Consider the following 22,237-nt stretch of genomic DNA (forward strand, 5'->3'; position numbering starts at 1 on the left):
ACAGCTGAAAACAGGTACATCTTTAGCACTAACACTCAATTGCTCCTCACTGCATTTCCTCAGCATAGTTTCTGTAAAACACATCCAAAAGCTAATCACCTTGGTCTCCTATTTTGGAAGTATTTTAGGAGAACTGCAAAGGTCAGGAATTAATCTCCAGATTCTGTAGATTTTATAGATATAAATGTGGTCTGTAGCACCAAGTATCTGGTCAGAACTCAAATCTTTCCTCCTCATCAGAAATAAGTATCATATCACTGGAGTTACAGATCAGCTTTGTCCTCTTTACAGGGCTCCTACTCCCCTTTTACAACAGTTTCTGTACACAACTGTCAAATTTGCACAGAAAAAATAATTACAAGACTGAAGCAGATGGTCAGAACTAGATAACTTCAGAGAAAAGAAAGCAAAAAGCAAACCAAATAATTTTGTACTGCTGCTTCAGTAGATCTCTACGCAAGTCAAGGAAAGATGATGAGTACAGCTGTAGAGGCTCCTGCATTACTTGTATACTTAGTATAAGCTAAATTCTAATCTGCTCTTATTTTCTGCTAGCTCCACAGTGCAAACAAATGTATGAAGAGAGCATTCTGCACTGACATGAAAGGAATAAGGCCAACATGACAGCACATCCTTATCAGTTGAATTTGCTATTCTTGCTATTTTTACCATGCTTTAAACATAATGTATGCTGACATCATCATTTAGTCTCTGCTTTTTCACAGGCCAGCTGTTTGGACCACCACACACTTCCACTACAGACTTTAACACAGAGGTGACTGAAACAGAGAAAGGAAAATATAAAATCACACAAGAGAAAACTCTTAAATTTCATAGCTTTTAAATCCTATTTTTGGACATTCCTTGTATTTTCAACAGTAGGATTCTTGTGTGTGTAGGCACCTAAGCCCACACAACAACAGTAGCAACACAGCTGTCCAACTCTGGTCAATGGTGTGCAGACACAAATCTCTGTGCCTGTACATCTCTCCCCACCTACACAGACATGCTCTATTTACAGCCCTTATCCCTCATCACCTCTCTTCCTCTACCTGCCCCATCCAACCAAGCACTAAAGCAGGAAATTATTGCCACATGGAGCTGTTGACACACTTCCTGCTCTCCTGCAGCCAGGAGGGGAGAAGGTCTGTGGGATCAGATAACTCATCCCGGCATGCCCAGTGGGGCACACTATTTCCAAGAAGATAAAATTCCACAATGCATAAGCTCTGCAATACTGAATTTCCAAGGCAGACTGTCACATCCCATTTTAACTGCTAATCCTTTTATACTCCAGCCAAACCATCCATGTCCTGAATTGTGTCATAAGCAGTGCTCACAACTGAAATTTCACAAATTTGAAAATTTGAAAAATGGTTAGGTTTAGCTGTTAGAAGCATCCAACAGCAGACCACATCCCAAACAAAAGCCTCACAACAGCAAGTCTCACCACTCCCTAACACAGTATGCATAACATTTCTCTCTCTTTCAAATTAAAGGAGTAGCTTTTTAGCTTTTGGAAGTGGCAAATGAGGAATGCCCTCATCACTTTGCCTCACTGACATTCTTTGCCCTGTCCTTCTGCATGTGACATTCAAATAGCAAACAGTGGCAGATTTGCTGTGCAAGTAATTGTGCCAGTTTCAGAACCATCATGACAACGTTATGCAGAGAAAATTCTTTTAAGCTGTGAAGATGTTCCTTTCTTTCCCCTCTGCTCCCCCGTCCCAGTTGCATAAGCTTATTTTTCAACATTTGGCAAGAGAATGAATGCATTAGATCACAAAGGACCAAATCTGTTGCTGTTGTTTTGCTTTTAAGCTTCCTTAATTAGGCCTCCAGATTTTGGAAAGTAGAAGGGAAGAAATGCACTGTGGTATAGAATTATCAATATTAACGAACAAGACACATTTCCAGCTTTTAAAAATATTCTGTTTGAGGCTAAATCAGCGTATCTAAAAGTGACCTATTTGGAATAAGTATGTCACCAAGTTTCATATTTAGGTCAGTATTTGTGCTGTAATTCTAGTCTGTCCTGAAAACAGAAGTTCTGTTCACCTCAGGACACATATAATTCAGAAAACCAATCCTAATATCTACTCACCTTGCAAAAGTTTATGGAGGCAGAGCATGAGAGCTGTCTTGGCTATGATAGATTCCACTGTTAGAATGAATCTGATTATACAGGAGCGATGCTTATTTTTAATTACATTAAACTCCAGTCTCCTCAGACATGAACTGAGATCTTTTCTAGCATATTTATTGCAGGAGTGATACATTAGGACTTGCCTCATTCTGAAACACCACTAGAAAGTCAACACTGCCAATATTCTGTGGGGAGAAAGACTGCAGAGCAAGCATTCTTTTCCAGTTGCCTTTCAATATAGAGCTTGTTATTTAAAAGTTAAAATAACATCATCATCTGGCTCTTCTGAAGTATACAGAAGACAGACATGACTTTTTTCACAGTTAAAAACTGAATTGAGCAATTTTAAAGAAATATTTTACCAGGGATTTCCTTCTGCATCAAAATTTATAACTGAAGCTTTCATTACACTAAGTAAGAATTAGAAGCCTCAGTTTTCAGCAGCACATATCAGGAGCACATAGGAGAAGAACTAATCTGAAGAGCTACCACCAAATGTAAGTTAACACAAATGTCGCTTTCAAAACAAATGCCATTAAACATCTATATTTAAAATAGTGTTAAATACTATTCATAACAACTCACAGAAGTGCAAGTACTATTTACAACACCAGTATTAGGGAAGAATCTGCAAGCATTATGTGACCTAGCCCACAGCAAGCAGCTAGAAGCTAAGTGTCAGAGCCATAATACCTCCCCTTCCTAAATTTTCTTGTTTTTAGAAACACAGTGCTTTACGCAGTATTTTCTTGGTTCGCATGAACATTTCAGCAGCTTTGAACTTGATTAGTTTCCAAACAGCTGAGGCAAAATAACTCATATAAATGTTGGGGGCTTTTTCCAGTGTAAAAATGTTAGGTTGCCTGAACTACACAGCTGAAGATTCAACTTTTCTTATTTCTACATACATGTAAATCAGGTGTGGTGCACCTTACAGTTAAGCACTTCGACACAAACAGCAGCAGCTAGAGGGAATTTCAGTTACTTTTGCAGCATTACTAGTTTCCCTGTTTTTGTTCTTCAGAAACAGTGTTACTGTGCAGCCTTCCCACAGGACTGCCTTGCATACAATCATGCTTGTCTCTGTTTTTCAGTCTCAGGACTGGAATCCTAAACATCAAAAAAAACCGACTTGAAGTGGCAAAGTAAAAATCCATGAATGCAGAATGCCAAGTTTCAGGTTTGGGGGCTGGGAAGTTGGGGAAGACACTTTTATTTTTCCTCTAAGTATGTTTTAGCAACTAAAAGAATAGCGTAGAGAGCTTCTTCACTCCTGATAGTCTGAAAAGAAATTTGAAACTATGTATTTTCTTTCTACACTTACATAAAAATGGGAGGTTATGGTGAGTGCATGAGGATATGCTCTCATGCTGGCTATCATCCCGATGCTGTTAGTCATTTGAGTGAACCAGAGAGAAAGAGAGAAGCACAGCATGGCACAGAACAAGCTTATGCTGCCAGTAATTCAGAGGGGCTTTCTGGCCATTTATCTCTAGCTCTGAAGTTCATTGTTTTCCACTGTTTTCCCCACTCATTAGATCTGCCTTTCATTTATCTGATGTCAAAGCCTCTGGAGATGAAAGGACACTACTGTCCTAGAGACAGCCCCAAAGCGGCAAGAACTCAAAAACCTGACAGACCGTGCCTCACCATCTCATAAAACATGCCTTGGGGATTTTTACCTTGAGGCTTAACAGACCTAAGCAGATATGCCAGAACAACTTCTTTAAAAAGAATTTTAAAACTTACTAGGAAAAAAAGCCCTAAAAGACATTTTAAATGATGCATATGCTAGAAGGTGCACAAGTTACTGTTTGAAGAAAGTTTGACATATAATCAAACCTCTTTAAAAAGCCCACAACTTAGGCTGGATCACTGGCAAGGGGTTGGACAATATGCTATTGCAAGCTAAAGGCAAAGCAGATCTAGTGTTACATGAGTGTCTCTAAGTAAAACTAAGTTGCTTTTACATAGTAAAAAGCATGGAGAGTCCTATCAAGTACAAAACTAATGACCAGTTTAGGCCTAACTACAAAACCAAATAGAGCATGTTGACAGCACAGCAAAAAAACCTTCACTGTAAAAAGTATGAAAAATATAATGCTTCAAGATATATAGGATTTAGCAAAAAAGTGGCAGTGATTAAGAGATAAAACAGACAACTGCAATAACACCTTCCAACAACACAAAATGGAATTGAAGAGTTAAATGAAATAATGCAGGCCCTAAATTCCTATAATTGTGTTCTAAGTCCAGTATAAAATCTGCTTTACAAAAGTTTTAGTTAGTAATCTTTTTTCACTGACAGAAAATTATTTGCTTATTACAAATAACCCAAAAATCAAATAGTTATTAAATGAAAGAGAGGTTCAGCAACACTTCAAAGCAGCAGGAAAAAAAAATCCTTTATTCTAGCAATTTAATATTTAGGTTCTGCGTATGGAATGAATTAAAAAAACCCTGACATTATTTTAGGTTTTAATAACACTGAAAAAAAAAGTTTTTTAACTGAAGTGTTTACAGTTATATTTGTCATTCTTATTATTATAATGACCTCAGTAGATCCATCCAGCTGATAAGGAAATGGAAGAAGTTCAGTACAGCACTTAGCTTACACAACCTCAGCAGAAAGAAGTCTTGGTGCAAATGCAGAAAAATTCACCTCCCTACTGCCTGTTACCAATGAAATGGAGTATTGCCATACAACACTAACAGCAGCAACAGCAGGTCTTGACAACCAACCCAGAAGAGGGACAGTATTGTTGCATGGAGAAGACTGAACAGGGGGAAACTCTCCAAACATCCCACTCCCACCAGAGTTAGCAGCATTCTCACCTTTGATGCTTGTCGCAGCCATCGCAGATATTCAGTGAAGTTATCGAAACAAATGTAGTAGGTCTGGCTTTGAGGTCCAGAGGAGCTAAATGCTAAACAGTGCTGGTGCTTTTTCACTTCTTCCACCTGCAGCAGAGACACAAAACTGTGAGTCAACAAGAATCAAAACTCTCTTAGCAGAACTCCCCAAGGCAAAGTTAAAGTGTGCTCAAGAAGAGATCATCAAGTAGAACTGGACTAACCATCCCAAACACCCAGGCTGGATCTTGGATGTCAAATATTCATGAAATCTACGCAAGCAGGAAGAGAACAGGAGGACAGAAATAACGGGGAAATTCACCAAGAACATAAACATTTTAACAGAAACTGAACACCATAAAAGGTTTGCCAGTGAAATGCATTTAAAGCTGTTTTTATGCAACCTAAAAAATTACAAATTTATACTCCCTGGTTATTAAAAACAGGCTTAACAAAATGCTTCTCTTGCAGCCCAATTAAATTCTTTGGCATTTCTCAACTTGTTAAAAAACACCCAGAGTACATCATTCTGCTACCATACACGAGAAGTCCCACACAACTTATGGTCTCAATGTCTCAGTACAGCATTCTGGAAAGCCTTTGCAAACCAGGAAGTGCAGAGTATTTATGGGGATGAGGAAGAATATTTTTTGAGCAATAATTTAAAAAACACTCAATTCTGTGCCAAACGCCCTCCTCCCAAGCTTTGTCAGCAGAAGCTCTCAGTACATTTTTCTGAGCTTAGTTATCTTTTTCTTTTAAAATTTGTTGTCAACTTTCTGCTTAACACAGTCTGCACGTTTTACATCACATAAGGCATTTCTGTGCAAAAGCTACTTAGAAATTCCACATTAAGCAATTAAAATTGTACATAATCTTCTTCCTTTTAAAAATTAAAAGAAATACATTGATGAAAAAGATAAAATTATGAAAAGAATATTCATGTCAAAAGGAAGCCTGATGGGAACCTTAATCCTGTCCTTTCCAGCAACCTACAGCCAGGATACACAATTCCCTCTCAAGAGTTCACACACTGTTGCCAAAAGAGGACAATGTTTCTACTTCACTATCTCCAAGGAAGAGCTGGAGAATCATGTCAAAAACCATAAAAGAGGCAGGAAAAACAACTTGTAGAAGGCAGCACTACTTTTCACACTGCTAGTATAGAACATTAATGAATCAACTCTAGTCTGCATATATAATATTGTGAAGCTTGTTTCTCTCCAAATAACTCTTTAGAATTCAACTTACCGATTACTTAAGGTGTAAATTCATCCTCAAGGTGATGATCATCTTACCATTACCTCAGTGAAACAAGCCAGTAATAGTTTTCTGAAACACTACTACTTATCTTAAAACAGTGATGTTGTAATCTTAGTGTCTTCACTACAGTTTCACAGAAGAGTTAAGGTGGGAACAGACCTCTAGGGATCATCTGGCTCAACTCCCTGCTCAAGCAGGTCCACCTAAAGCCAGTTGCCCAGGACCACATGCGGATGGTTTTTAAGTACCTCCAGGGCTGATGGATATGCCATCACCCATATGGGTAACCTATGCCAGTGCTCAGTCACCATCACAGGAGAAAAAAAATATTTCTTTGTGTTCAGTCTGGAACTCTTAGGTTTTAGATATAATTTATTAGAAAAAAGTTCGGTATCAGCTTCTCACAAGGAAAAATGTTTGCTACTCTTAGCTTGCAACAGACCATTACTTATATAATGCTGAATACTCAAAACTCCACTAATGTTCAGAAAAAGCCCATGCCCTTATTTGTTAATTATCAGAACTTAAGAGCAAGCAGGGATAAAACCTGGATGAAGAGGAATGGCACAGACCATACACAAAAGACCTGCATGGATCCTTTGTCTGTATGCTATTGCATATATAAACCATTTAACACTGCACACAAGAAAGACACTGATTGTGCATCCTTTGCTTTTCTTTGTAGCTTTAATTCAAACATTCTAAATAACCAAAAGTCATTTATATACTTCGAAAATCCCATTTAGAGAAACAAGGTTTTGGAGGGTTAGAATCATCCTAATTGAATGCAATCTTCCCTTCATAAAGAGACACGGGTTAACCAAGCAAATAAATAAAATAAAATATCTTACTTTTCCACCAATTAAAGGGAGGACATGCATTTTTCCAGTCTGGCTTTCTTTTACTGATGAGACAATTAGGCATGTTCCACAAAGGATAGCTTGGCGTCTTGTCCATCTGTTGACTGGCAAATGTATTTTCCCTTTTCGAACATTGTACATTCCTGAGAGCTGAATCCGTTCGGAGCTGCCAGTGCTGTGGGGCTTGCCTGAAATAGAAACAAAAGCATCCACTTAATCAAAGAAAATCTTTGCCTCTTTCACTCAAGTCATCCTGAGACTTGATCAGCAAATTTTCAAGCTACAAACTGCAGCACGACAAATGAAATACAGCTTCAAAACCATGCAGGCAGATAATTTCATATTTGCTTCAGTACAGTCTTCTTCAATAGGTAGAATGATATGACAGGCTGGTATCATGAGGACCAGGTCACATTAAATAATCTGCAATAATCACAGAAGCACCAATTAATGGCCTTCTCTATGGAACCTGGAAATCAAATGTTCATCCACAACAGTAAGTAATTGGTTCCTGTTGAGTTCACATGGCATGTGGTAACTGCAGAAGGGGGTGATATAGTGCATGCTGACCCGTATCTTTGTATTTCCATGTCTCTTGTGGCTATCCTTCAGGCCATGGTTCAAACAGCTTCAAAGGCTTCCCAAAGAACACAGGTCCTACCTTCCCCAACCCACACTGCTCCAGCCAAACTCCATAGCAGAGGCAGCACACTCAGCCATTACATTAGCAGGTGCAACCTAGATGAAACCCCTCAAATACCCTGCTTTATTCTGAGTAGAGAATTGGAAAGAGTGAAGTTCTTTTGTCTGTATTACAAAGAATTTACTATTTTTAGTAATTCAAATTATTAGCATAACTACCAATTAGACTAAATCTGTCAAATGACTTTAATTGTCTCAGATTCTACTAATCTAATCTATTAATAAGAATATACTCTAAAACATCTAGTCTACAACACTCAGAAAATATCATAGTGATGGCAACACAAAGGCATGCATCTCTCATCTCTGCTCTTTCAGGATGTAAATGGAAGGCACAATTTACTCATTCTAATCTAACTTATCTACACCAAGTTACCCTATCAAACTCTAAACAGTCCAGCCCAGATCTAAGTCATCCAAATATATCTAAGTACTTTGCAAACAGAGACAAGAGCTAATCATGTTCAGGTTAAACCAGTTCAAATTTATGTAAGAACACTGGTGTTGGTGAACTTTGGGAGGCAGCTCTCCTGAATAAACAAAGCAAATGGCATGTTAATTCCAAGTAGCTTCCCCATAATGATAAAAGATAAATCACTAATGCTCCTGCACTAATGTTTACCAAAATTTTTAAATACAAGGAAGTAATAACTTATTAGGACTCCAGAAAAGTGAGGAGTTGATTCTAGTGACAGTATTGCAGAGCCATGCCTACTGATCTCCAGCAGTGACAAGTGTTGCACACTATTACTTCAACTTGCTATTACTCCTGCTTGCATGACAGCTCATTTGTCTCAATGAGCCAGCTCTTGCCTTCAAATTATCTATGGAAAGATAGAAGACACCTACCACATGCCCTACCCACTGCCACTCGCTCATTCCTGCCTAGCCCGTGCCAATTCTTGTCCTTATCTTTAAAAGCAGCCTTTTCGAATCTTCCTGCCAATTTAATGAGCCAACACTTGGCATAGTTACCCTCAAGCCTTGCTCTGCTCTAATAAACACTAGCATTTAGGCTACCCATGTCTGCCAGTTTGGATCTGCAGGAACATCACTGTTGCTTAAAGCTGAAACATTGAATCTTTAATGCCCACAAGGTATCAGCATCAAATTCAAAAATAGGTGCTCCAAGAAAGCAATAGTTACACTGCCAAGCAAATTCATATCCAACCACAGAAACTGTGGATTAACTCTTTGCCTAACAGAGGTAAGTGGGACACCTGCTCCATGCAAAGCCACAAGATAACTGATAGAGGACACAAGTGAGTGAATCAGAGAAACTCAACCTTAACAAACACAAAAGCTGAACAGAGCATTACATTTAGAACATGAAACACTTAATTCTTGAAGGAACTGAGAACTTACTTGGCTTGTGCAGAATAATGGGCTTCATGCCACAGAGCACTGATTAAAGAATTAACACATACAACCAACCCCATCTCTATAATGGAGTAAAAAGTGCCTGGTAAATACTAACAGCACAGCTGCTTAAGGAATAGCTGTCAGGGATATGTGCATTTCCACCTCTAAAATTATGTTTTACAATCATCTTCCCAGGTCTGTTTTCTGACTGTGTGCTCTCTAACTTCCCAGGAAAAGCAGAACATGCTGCTGACAGAAATCCCTTAAGACTGAAAGGCACAACCTCAATCTCTTGGGAAGACAAGCTCACTTAGCATTTCAACATAACCAAATGCAACTTTCATGAACATTCAGGAACAAAGGGCAGATCTGCGTCCTGGAAAACACCATACCTCAGAAATTCTTCAGGAATATCATGGATAGCAAAGAGTACTAGCTCTGGCTACAGTGCTGCAGCCAAGAGGCTTGGTAGGAAACACAGCAGCATCCTAGAACAATCAAGCAGTGCACTATCCTGCCTAGTCCAGTGGTAAAAAGACTACCACACTAGGCACTCACACAAAAAATTACAGGGGAAAACAAATTCAGATGCCTGAGGAATCTGGTTTCTAGGATCAGACTCTCTTGGACTAAGTACATGATGTTAGATACAGCTGGAACTGTAAAACTACATAGAAAAAAATGTAGTTCTAACTACTCTCTAAAAAGTAGTTCTTAAAATTTCATGTAAATTCACAGTTTGTAAGTCACAAAATACAGTAACAATTTATATAATTAATAAATGTTTACTAGAAAAACTGGAAGAGAGCTACCACTAGAAGTACTCCTGCTAGACATTAACTGTATTTTCTCTCAAACTTCAAGTTTGACTGGAAAATTACTGAAATAAGAAGCCTCAGTTACTCCTACTGAATACAAAAAACGATTAAATAACCCCTTTAAACTCAAAACAACCTTTCAAACAATTTAAGGTGCTTTTTCACACCAAGTACTATCCTTTGCTAAGTGAAAGCCAGAAGGTTCTTGATGAGAACATACAGAAATAAACACTGGACCTATTTCATGAAAGCAAATGGTTTCTCTCTTCCTATTCTTGTCTACTTCACTACATACCAACCATCTGGTTGGACCAGATGATCTTTCAAAGGTTCCTTCCAACCTGGGCTCTTCCATGATTCTGTAACTTGAAAAGCTCATGTTTAATATTGGATCACATGTTGTTGCCTGAGATGCAATCTGCTCACACATTCCATTTTCTTCCTGTTTAAGGATTGTAATAATTGATACTTGATAAAACACTGTGATACTATTATCATGCAAGTGGGGAAAAAATTAGTCAAAAGCCACTGGGTTATTTTGATTTTAAGCAGAGGTTAATCAAGGACATACCAAGTAGTTGTAGAACTAAATTCCTAGATTCCTGAATCTATCCAAGCATTTTTTGCAGGTAACTGTGAGCAAAAGCTGTTTGAAAAGCAGCAGCCTTGCCTACTGAAAAATAAGCTTGGATAGACTGAGCTTTAAAGAGCTCAGGTATTAGCTGCCAAGAGAGCATAAAAGCAAGGGAAAGTTTAAATACCAGTGAGCTCTGCCACAGCAGAAGTGGGATGGGGTTTGGAAAGAGTGTGAAGCGATCTAAGGCTGGCTGTTCCTCACTTCAGGGAGGAAAGCAGCAGGTGGCAGAGTCTCCTGCAAGTGGGCTCATCCCTGACAGGCTGGGGAGCAGAGGGCAAGGGAAAGGCTCAGAACTGCACCTGTCTTTGCTATGACCTGGAAAATAATCAAATCAGAAGGCAAAAGACCTTTTCTCTTCTAAGTGTACAGAAAGATAGGGAGCAATTTGAACTAAACCAGAATGCCTTTAGGCAATGAATCAAACACCACAAATTATGGCATAACTACAGCATCACCACCAACAATCTCTTGGTTTTGAGGTACCCTGCCTCAAACAGCGCCAGAGGAAGCACTGTTTTCAGTAAAAGCATCAGCAGTTCTGCAATTATGCTCCTTAATCTGCTTCACGGACCTTCCATTCAAGATTTAGAAGGCTGCATGACATTCACATACAGATAATTCTTCAGTTTTAACTAACCCTGAAGGAAGAAAATGAGTTTTCACAGGGGTGATAATATACCAAAGCCAACAGTCATGCAGATAAAATGGTAATGATGATCCTCTGTGACTTGAAACATAAATTTGAATCCTGCCAAAAACTTTAAATATAATTATTGTTGCACTGATCAGAGTGAAGCCAAATAAGCCAGAACATCCAGAAAAGTAACATACCAGAAAATGTTTTTCAAACTCAAAGCCCAACCAAAGTAGTTTGAGTATTTTAGCAAGAAACCATAAAAAGATTATTTTTCATTCCTGTCAGGTCTCCAAGACTACAGCAACTCCTAAGCACCCCCACAACAGGACTTTTGTTCTGTGCGAGGCATTAGAAGAGATGCCTCAAGGAATTATGAGCAGACCACTCATTTGGCTATCTTGATATTCATGGCTGAATTCCTCTGTTTTAACTCCTCCTGAGTCCTGGAGAGAAACAAGAGGTATTCACAACAAGCAGAAAGAAAACCAAGGAATTTGACTGAAACAGCAGGACTGCCATTTGAACCACAGAACCTACCTTGCTTCATAGGAAACAGGATGGGACAGGAGTGATCTTTCCATGATGTTAAAGAACTAAGATCTCACCACCAGCAGCCTGAGGAAGCTCTGGGTACACAACACACTGACATCCTGCCTGGTGCAGAGACTTCAAACCTTATTAAATAAATACCCACAGCCACTTGGTTTAGATTCTGGAGTAAAGCTCTTTATCCCAGTGATGGAAGGCATATGGAATACATTACCATCAGAAGTTATAAAATACCAGCTCATTATGGGACATAAAAGTACTTGGGGAGAAAAAAAACTCTCTCTTCAGCTACACGGCTGATTAAGTTGCAAGTACTTAGCATTCCCCCCTGTTTGAAAAGTACAGCCAATAAAGTCTGCCTCTAAAGAGCGACTTAAGGCATTACCAAAATAAGAGCAAGGAAAAGTGTTGACATAAGAAACACGTTCACTTCTGTGCAGCAGGCCTTATTTTTATTACTAATATTGGTTTGATGGAATGAAAACTAAAAATTCCTCGTGACCTGCATGGTGCAGGCCAGCTGGAGAGACTGCCAGCCCTGAGCCGTCTCGGGTATTTGCCAGTGGTAAGAGAGGCTTAAGTTATTATTCAGTAGGAATAGTGTCAAAGTTTGAGACTTTTCAGAAGTGACTGAATTAACTGTGAGTGCCTAATTTAGGGATGTACTTTTCCTGCTACAGCTGCAGAGGCCATCATCCTCCTCTGCACACTGTTGGGCCCCCAGCCCTTGCATCAGCCCTACCACATCAGCTGTTCCTCGCAAGCTGTCCCCGAGCACTTTCAGACAAAACAGGCTGCTTCCATTTCTTACTTCTCCTTTTGACTGAGAGGCCTTAGGGACAGCTCATGGTGAATAGTTCAGCATGGGGTGCAGAGGAATGGCACGTAGGGGCCAGAGCTGTGACACAGTGGCTGCTGATGGAGAGGATATGTAATCAAACCCACCCACAGCTTTCAGCAAGTCATTTCAGAAACAAGATATTACACACACAAATCATCTGTGAATATCAATTCCTGTACCCATTGGAGAAAAAGAACACCCAAAAACCACCATGGTTTTGAAGACCTTGATCTGAATGCCCTTGGGAAAGCTGGGCTATTTCCTAGCTGGTCAGGGGGAGCCAGCAGGGTGAGTGGCAGCCCCTGAGTTCACACCTGGAGCACCATCCCCAGCACCCCACTGAACCAAAACCAGAACACCTCATCCCACCTTGCCTGCAAACCTGCAAATCAAAGCCCAGCGCTGGTCCTGCCTAAAAAAAGTACAAAGAGACCTCAATTAGCTCAAAACACTGAAAGCCCTTGTGTCTTTGCCCACCTTTTGGGAAACTGTGTCACAACTGCTGTTGCTAAAACCTTACTGCCAGATCATTCTGCAGATTTCTACTTTTGCTCAAGCCCTTTCATTAAATACAGATGAAGCTACTGCCTGCAATGTTTTTGAAGCTTTTCAGTCATGTAAGGCTGCTTCCCCTTTCATTCTTGTCAAACTAAGGATAGCGATGATGACTTCAGGCAAGCCCCAGTGCAATGGAGATGAATAAAAATAAAGCAGCAAGTTGGATTTAAAAAAAAAAAAAAAAAAAAAAAAAATTAAAAAAAAAGGAGGGTGGTAAAGGAAGCAGAAAAAATACAAGTAAAACCTCAAACTATTGCACTGCTCTCTTTTTTTTCTTTGAAACTTACAAAGAAAACCTACATACAGATCCATGCTTATTAGAAGTATTTTTTCTTGTCCATACTGTCATAATTTAGGAACAAAGGCACAGAATTAGCAGGTTTTCTATTTAACTGAGACCAAGGATTAACCTCACAGTCTCTACCAGCAAGCTGTGGTAGACCTTTGCAAAGGTCTTTGTATCCTCAGACCAAGAATACATATCAAAGTTTCACCTGGAAAATCATTCCAAAAGGAGCAACTGAATTTTTGCACTGAAATCTACTTAGACTTTTAGAGATTCCTGCAAGATTTAACACAAGGCCACAGACTGACTCTGTACTGCTCAGTGAAGAAGAGACTTGGTCACCATTATACTGTTCTTAAGGCTAACTATCAGCATAGTTCCAAAGTTTACTCATTATACTCCTCATTTTACTGCACTCTGTATTGTACTCCAAAGGAGTTAAGTTTCCTTTAGAAATTAGCAGTTCAAGTTCTACTACTGTTACCTTTTCACCTGAAATAGAAAAGCAGACTCCAAATGATGAATTTTATCGAATTGTGTTAAACTCATCCTTTTCTTCAAGGAAACATTTACTATGAGACAAAACTGGCAAAGTAGACAGACAAGTCTTTAGTCTCTGTGAAACACATTCCTCCTACTTTACAGGAAGATCACCCTCAAAAGCAAGCATTACCACTACATGATATGATACAATAAAACATAATTAATAGTTTATAGCCATAATCCTGCCTTCCACTTCAGAGTAAATTCTCACTGGAGGAAATGTTTGTATGCATTTAATAATTCAGAAAATAATCCCTCTTTCCCCACTGAGACAGAGCTCAGTCTGATCACTTGCTCATTCCCTTTATCTTGTTCTCAACAAGGCTCACCATCTTGACACAGGAGCCCTAAAACCATGGTATCAAAACTTTTAAAGCTATCGGACGCAAAACGGAACAAAAATTACTGCCCTGAAAAGCTTTTCTATCAAATGGCATGTGTATCCATGGAAGATGGCTGCAATACCTCTAATGTCAAAAATTAAGTATCAAAGTATATAACCACATGTAAGGAAAAGCTTCTGGAGAAAAATCTAACAGTGATTCAGCAGAATTCATTGGAGAATCACTGTTAACCAGTACAACTCCTACCCCAGGGTGACCTAATAAAAGTAACAGGCTAAAGCAGGATATGTAGCAGTGGACAGGACGTTATTTGCAATTAAAAGAAAGAAAGCACAGTGCAAATTCATCTGGACTACTATGTAGAGACAAAGCCTTGGAATGCAATTGTTCTGATTGTAATAAGTGAACTCCAAATCTAGCTGCTCCAATGTTATTTTGACAGATTTTAAAGTTCAGTTTGTGCAAGCAAACATCCATGAATACAGACTGACCCCCAACAAACTGAAAACCCACCTGTTCTTAAAGTCTTCACCCCACCTATCCTTACAGACTACTTCTGCAGCTGAAACACGGGTCCTTCACATTCTAACCCTCAGACCTATGCATCATGCATCCCCACCCACTTCACTTGTCTGCAGGAAATCCAAGCAGGTTACATGCAGTCAGGGTTGTTTTCTTTTGCAAAATAAAGGCATACTTGATGTCCAACTTCTGCTAGCATTAAAAATACAATGGAGATGCAGGTTGAATTCTGTTGTTCTCTTCAAGTATCTCATTTTGAAGAAAGCTTTTTAAAGGGAAGAAGTCACTCGCTTTCCAGTAGCAAAACTCAATACCAGCTCCTTTGGGAAAGAACCATATGCCACCTCTCCAAGGAGAAATAACTGAAATATCCTGAAAATGTATGATCAAGGAAAAAAAAAATGTCATCTTCCTCCTGTGCTTTAAAAAAGTTGCAAAAGCTGCAATATTGGTCTAGAGGCTTCCAGGAAGTCTTACCTAAACCAACTTTCCCATCTTGAACTTAGGATTCATATAAGGAAGCTACTGACTAAGTTCTTTAGTGACATAATCTACCAAGTATTTTTGCTCAAAGTAAATTTAAAACATTTACACTGGGAAGATTTGTGCTAAAATCTGGTCAAATTCGATACATGAATTACATTCTTTAAAAGAATACTTTAGCCATACATTTCGAGTTATCCCTTAAAAATGGCCTCAAAAAACTCCTTCAAGTTTTACAGTTCTATGCATTGATATTAAAGAAGTGAAATTGTAATAGGTGGGGCCAAAAAAAAAAATTTACAAACTCACTAGTACTTGCCATGACTTTATGACAGCATGTACAGCTTCTGTAGGATGGGACACAATGAATGCACAACCGATCTTTCCCCTTTCTTCCCAATTCAGCCCTCATAAAGCACAGCTGACCAAAATGCTGTAAATGCACATATTTTTTTGTGAAGTCATGCAAAAATTGAATTCTACTTGTTATACTCCCAGTGCACAATAAAGCCACAAGCACAGTAAAATCCCTGGCATCCCAAAGGATACTTACCCTGTCTAAAGCAATTGCTGTATTGGCAAAAGCTCTGAGCTAACCAACTGTTTTAGGCAAAGCCTGAGTCTTGATGGAATTGAAGAGCAAAATTACACTGAAGTTAACAGCAGCTTTCAGGTTTTATCAGTGTTAGATGCTCAGCATGAGGCATGGCAATGTAAGCTCAAAATAACCACTTGAGTGCACACTCCTCTGAGAGGGAAGAATGACAGCCCCTGGCAGAAGTTCATCTGTATGTCTCAGTATTACAACAAAAAGATAGGAATCCATGCTCCTTACCAGCAAAAGTTGAGCAAATCCCCACATGCCCTTGCACGCAACTGCCTTGTCCCAAGGATGGAAGATGTGGGTAGTCAAACATTTTTAAAATGCTACAGAGGAACACGTGCACACTAAGTCAAGAATTGCATTGTATGAACTTCTTACATAAAACAAAAGTCATCATTCAATGTATTCTAGACTAAAGTTCCATCAACTGCAAGATGATTAAGCTGTTTTGTGTGTTAAATATATTCAAATTCCAAGTACAGTGATCTTCTCCTTGTTCTTTCATCAGAAGAAAAAAGTCAGGCATCCTACATATCTAAAAGCATGTAGCAATCTAAATCCTTGTTACGGTAAAACATTTTAAGTATGACACTTCCTACCACTGTACCAGCATTGTTGTACAGATCAAAATCTAGACTCAAGATTTATCATCGGACCCAAATGATAAGCAGCTTATGTCAAAACAATTCTGTAGAGTATTGCAAGGCTATTACTAGCACATCTCAACTTGTCTAGTTTTAAAAAAAATCACAAATAATTGTGATATGAAGCAATACTGAAAAATGTATAATTTTTCCAGTCAGGTCCCTCCAACGTCCTGCCCTGCAAAGAGAAGGCCAGAATGCTAGATTTGGAATTGGGAACATCTACAATCAAAACCCACAACACCTAATAAATACAAAGAGAAGAACTAGTAGGTAAAGACTGAGTGAGTGCTTTGAATTGCACATAGACAGAGAAATACAAAAGCCAGAAAAAACAGCACAAGCAATTAGTCAGAGACTTATCTGTCATTTAAAATTCAGCTTCATTAACATGAGATTTCCAAGCTATTGCTAGAAGGAATTCTGGCTGACCTTTTAATCCAATCTTGCTCCATCATATCAGCCAGTGTGTTCACAATTTGCTGGGTAGCTTAGTTCATACACATTATGTCTATACCTTGGCTGCTTTTCCCATGTACTAGTCATCAATCTTTGTACATGCATGTGATCTTATGTAGTACGTTCATACAAACCTTTTTTTTAAGGAGCTAGTCAGAGCAGTAACAGTTTTGGTTCTGACTCCAGTAAGTAGGCACAGAGTACATATTCAGCTGAAAGTGAGAGCTGCAACAAGCCACAGGGACACTCTCAGTTGCCTCTTTCTCCCTCTCCTACAACACTGTAGAGACTGTTCCTAACACCACTCTTAACAGCCCTTCTTTTTCACTTCTCTCTTATCAGTAAGAGCAGCTTCAAAGAATCACACAGAAGCCTGGATGATGAAAAAGGAGAGACAGGATTTCCAGATACCCTTGGAAAGCTTCACTACCTGGATTTCTGCCTGCTTACAGCCATCCATCTCATTGTCTTGCTAAAGAACACAGACCCTTTGATTCAAACTTCACTTCAATCATTCAAGTGTTTTCTTTTTTCAAATTTACATGACAAAGGTTGGATTATGCTGATATACATTAAACGTGTGTCAGGAACAAAACTCTGTACCTCAGACTGCATTCCTGAGGAAAAAAACAAGACAGAAGGAAAGCTGACTTTATAAAGTGTGAAGAAGGAAACAGTGGGGAGAGATATGCATCATGAAGAAACATGAAAGGAACATTTTCTCAATGCTTTTCTACCCTTGGAAACAGGCAGAGAAGATTTATCACATGCCCACAGATATCAGGTTTGACACAGTTTCTTCTCTTTCCTACCTCAGAGACTAGAAGTAACTGGATAGCATATGGGAATTGTCTAGGAGTGCACATCATACGGTTTTATTACAAAGGAGAGGAAAAAAACCAGAAGAGATTGGCTTTTTCCATTCCCTTTTCAAATTAAATCAACTATCACACATCTGAGTCATCTCCAAACCCATCAGTTTTCTGTCCAAAGCACTCCATGGGTCTGTGAAACAATAATCACAAGTACTAGCTCATAAGCCTGACTGCACTCTGAAGTCTCTTCTTTGATGCCATACATCCCTGTAAGAAAAATGTTGAAAATTCTCACAGCCATAGCAAGGGCAGGAAAAACACCGCACAAAGGTTCAGTTCTACAGGTACACAGACTGATTTAGAGCTCCTGAAGCCTCAGGAAGTTTTCGGGGAGAAATCAAAACAAGTTCATAAATTTCAGCTTTGACAGGAAAGTGAGTGTGCTAAAAACAACTTCAGGAACTTAAATTCATCAGAGCACCACTTTACCTCTGGTTCATGATAAATTTAGAAAGGGATCCAGAAATACCCACCATAAGTACTTTGTACAGCATAGTAGGATCAACTTGAAACTGGGGCTACTTGTCAAAGTTTTCTCCTCTCAGTGAAAATACCCAGACGAGTATGAAAGCCCAACGACACAGGGGGGAAGCTATCCTGAAAGTCGAGCATCATCTCTACTGGCATTTGAATCCAAGACCTCTCAATACCACGAGAGCAGTCCAGCTGAACAGTGTTCAGTATAATATATAGCACAAGTGAGACCATATGAGTATATTGATTGTGGTCAGACCATAATAATATTTCATTTTTCTGCCCTAAAAATGAATACTTTTTCTACCATTGGAAAAAATATTGCAGCTACACATAGACACAGCAGTTAAACTGTTTACTTTGAAAAAAGCTGACCAACTGAAACTATTCTGTCCTTCATCCTTGCCCAATGCTAGCATCTAAAAGCAAACAAAAAGTCCCCAACAAAACCAAAACCATTTCCCTCCAAAGCACATCTTTTGAAAGTTCAGCACATCTTAATCTTATTAAAACTGTATTGAACCCTCTACCCTGTAATCAGGGGAAAAACTTAAAATATGCAAGATCTCATTTAAGCAGGCTCTCCATTTTGACCCACCCACTCTCACTGACTAATTGTCTTAAGTGCCTGGCTCCTTACAGAGGAAGGGATCACGTTAATTTGTCTTTCTGAAAGCCATTTCACACCTCTATGCAGAAGAATGCAAATGGCCAGGACTTTTATGATCATACACCCTAATGGCAGAAATCCTCTCCGGTGCTACCTCACCTGAATAGAGAGGAGGAAATAAGAGCCAGTGGATTAAAACCCCCTCATCTACCTCCACTTTACAGAGATCTACTGTGTGAGTGGACACAGCCACACATTCACAACAAGGATAAGTATTAAAGCTCTTGTCCCTAAAACACACATGAAGCATTGCTGTCAGAAAAACCGCAGGAAAGGTCCATGATCCTCTCTCATTCACAAACATTCACAGGATTAAATTTGAAAAGCTTTTGGACAGATTTTGAAAAGAATCCTTCCCAAAATACTATCATTTTGATTCCTCTGCCCACTCACCCTCCTTTGAGGGAGAACTGAGACTCCTGAAGACTTTTTTTCTTTTTTGACACTCTATTTATGTTCCAGATATCTTTATCTCCATCTCAGCAAGAAAGGAAAGGAAGAATTCAATGATATATTATACTTGCAGCACTTTAACTTATAATACCACAGGAACAAAAATTTATTCAGTGTTTTGCTCCTATTATTAGGAGCAAAACAATAATTAATTTTAATTACAAACTATTTACTTCGCCCATGGGATGCACATTGGGTACAAAATGCCAAGCATTGCCAACCTTCAAAAAAACATCACTGTATACCTATATCAGATCTGTAGAACTCACAAGTTTTGAATTTTTTTTTTACATGGAAGTTTCACATACAGTATTGTTGCATTAATGGATTTAATGAAATACTCTAATTTCTACGAATTTTAACTAGTAGATGATTTCTAGATAGCTAGACAGATCACATTAGGCTACATAAGGACAGAGACTAAACTGAAACACCATGAAATTATTCAATGTAACATTTTAAATGAAAAACAATCAAATCACAAAATATGCTGAGTTGGAAGGAACCCATCAGGACCCTTGAGTCCAGCTCCTGGCCTTGCATAGGACTATCCCCAGAGTCACACCATGTGCCTGAAAACATTGTCCAAATGCTTCTTGAACTCTGCCAGGCTGGTGCTCTGACAACTTCCCTGGGGAGCCTGTTCCAGTGCCCCAACCCTCAGGGGAAGAACCTTTTCCCAATATCCAACCCTGTCCTGAGAGAAATCTTTCCCTGGCTACAACACCAAGCAGGGAACCTACAGAGCCTCCAGCACCAGCAGATGTACCTCCCCAAATCTTGAGAAATCAACTGCATGGCAACAAAAGAAAAAAGCAGTCTGGCATCAGGATCTGCTTTCAGCTTCAAGGAACACTGGCATCTGCATTTTGGTTTTGCTATAAAACCCAGATGAGAAGAACAAGGCTTGAGAACAGTCTTACACCATGGGAACATCTGCAAAGGAATAATGGGAAATGGGAAGGAGAAGGAGAATTGCCCTTCCAATGCAGGAAAACATTTCCTCTTATTGCCCCAGCTTGTCTTGCCCAACATTCTACTCTAATCTGAGTTTTTGTAGTGGCCTCCTGCTGGTTTTTGAAGCAAATAAGCCAGTGACCCAGAATGTAATTATTAAGGGAAAGGAACTGTGTAGTTTACCTCATCCAATTTGCATTTTGCATACTAACTCATTGTATGAAAAGCTGTTTAGAATTTCTCTCACTGCTCTACTTAACTATTTGCTATTAGAACAGTTAATATAATGTGAGAACTCACTAGATGAGTTTAAAAACACTGATTCACATATACTTTTTCCTACAAAAGCATACAGTTGTTTACACTGCTCACAAGCAGAGAGGCTTTGAGCAAGCATAGCAACTATACCCAAACATTTATACAATTTGGCATTTCAGCAATTCTTGGCCGGTTGTTATACCTTATAATCAGCTCCCTTCCATCTCTTGGAAATGCTTTTGCTAATCCTTTGGCTCAGGTTTTGCTGCTTCCAGGGCAGAACTCACCACTGTCTCCATAAGCTGACTTCAGCAGTGGTTTGTGTTCTTCTCAGGAATGACATGAACAGACCAAAGTCCTGTTAAGAAGGCTTATCTCATAAACCAAGTCCATACCTACTTAACGGGGCACAGATCACTTCCCTGAAGCTACCTTAAACTCATGGTAAAAATTATACAAAGCACATTACTAGACCAATGACCAAGCTGTAACCAAGACTGCCATATCAGTCACTGAGGCTTGACAAATTTCTACACTTGAAATAAACTAAGGAAAGCTTGTCCTGATAAACTGTAGGAAAAAACACTCAGATTTGTAGGACACAACTGAGGAATGATGGCAAGCATATTCTAACATTCAGCAATGTACACAGCAACCAGAAATTGCTACAGAACCAAAGTGGTCACTCAACTCCAAAAAATAGGCTTTCCTTGAATTTGAACTTAGAGACTTGGAGATTTCAGCTCCATGGATGCAATAACTTAGCAGCTGTCATAGAAGTCTTGTCTTACTAAACCATGAAGAAGTCTGAAGACTTCAAGTAGTTTCAAAATCTTTTGGAACTTTGGAGCATCTCTGCAAAATAAACTCATCAATCCAGAGAACCTAATCACTTCAGGAAACATAACTTCTTAACAACTTAGCTTTTTAACTGAGAAACTACTTTCTTCAAAGTTCAATCTGAAAGAGATATTTGTCTTAACAGCTTAATTTGAAATAGTCTAATATATAAAACTTAGTAATTTTAAACTAAGAACACAGATCACCTCTGAAGACTATACTGCTGTACTAGATTTTATTTTTTTTTACTAGAAGCAATTAATTCACAATGAACATGAAGATCATCTCTCCCACGACATTTAAAGCTAATGCAAAAAAATACATGCTGAATTCACACATGGTGTTTTTCATATACACACATGGTAAGTATTCATATAGAATCCAATGCACGGAAAGAAAATTCTCATGTTCCTTCAGTAAAGTTCATTTGTGGAAAATGTGGCAATTATCTGAGAGAACTCTGCTATGTCTCAGGACATGGGATTGAAATCTAAACTTGTGTCCCTTCTTTTTCTTAACTTCTAAATTTTATGCATTGTTTACCATTTCAGGGGGGCAAAAAAGAGAAAAAGGAAAGAAAGCACAAGCACAAAATTACT

The 22,237-nt window shown here is 38.9% G+C and overlaps 1 protein-coding gene across 1 annotated transcript in view; it reads right to left on the bottom strand.

The window, feature by feature from the left end:
• The window catches only part of PHLPP1 (PH domain and leucine rich repeat protein phosphatase 1), a 135,541-nt gene that overhangs the window by 55,407 nt on the left and 57,897 nt on the right, over positions 1 to 22,237 (bottom strand). The window contains exons 2-3 of the mRNA XM_079301622.1: positions 7,114 to 7,310; positions 4,982 to 5,107 (exon numbers count right to left, since the gene is read on the bottom strand). Coding sequence (XP_079157748.1) covers positions 4,982 to 5,107; positions 7,114 to 7,310 — 323 coding nt within the window. The remainder of the gene's footprint in view (positions 1 to 4,981; positions 5,108 to 7,113; positions 7,311 to 22,237) is intronic.

Source organism: Erithacus rubecula, assembly GCF_903797595.1.
Source record: "Erithacus rubecula genome assembly, chromosome: 3".
In the NCBI taxonomy this organism is placed as follows: Eukaryota; Metazoa; Chordata; class Aves; order Passeriformes; family Muscicapidae; genus Erithacus; species Erithacus rubecula.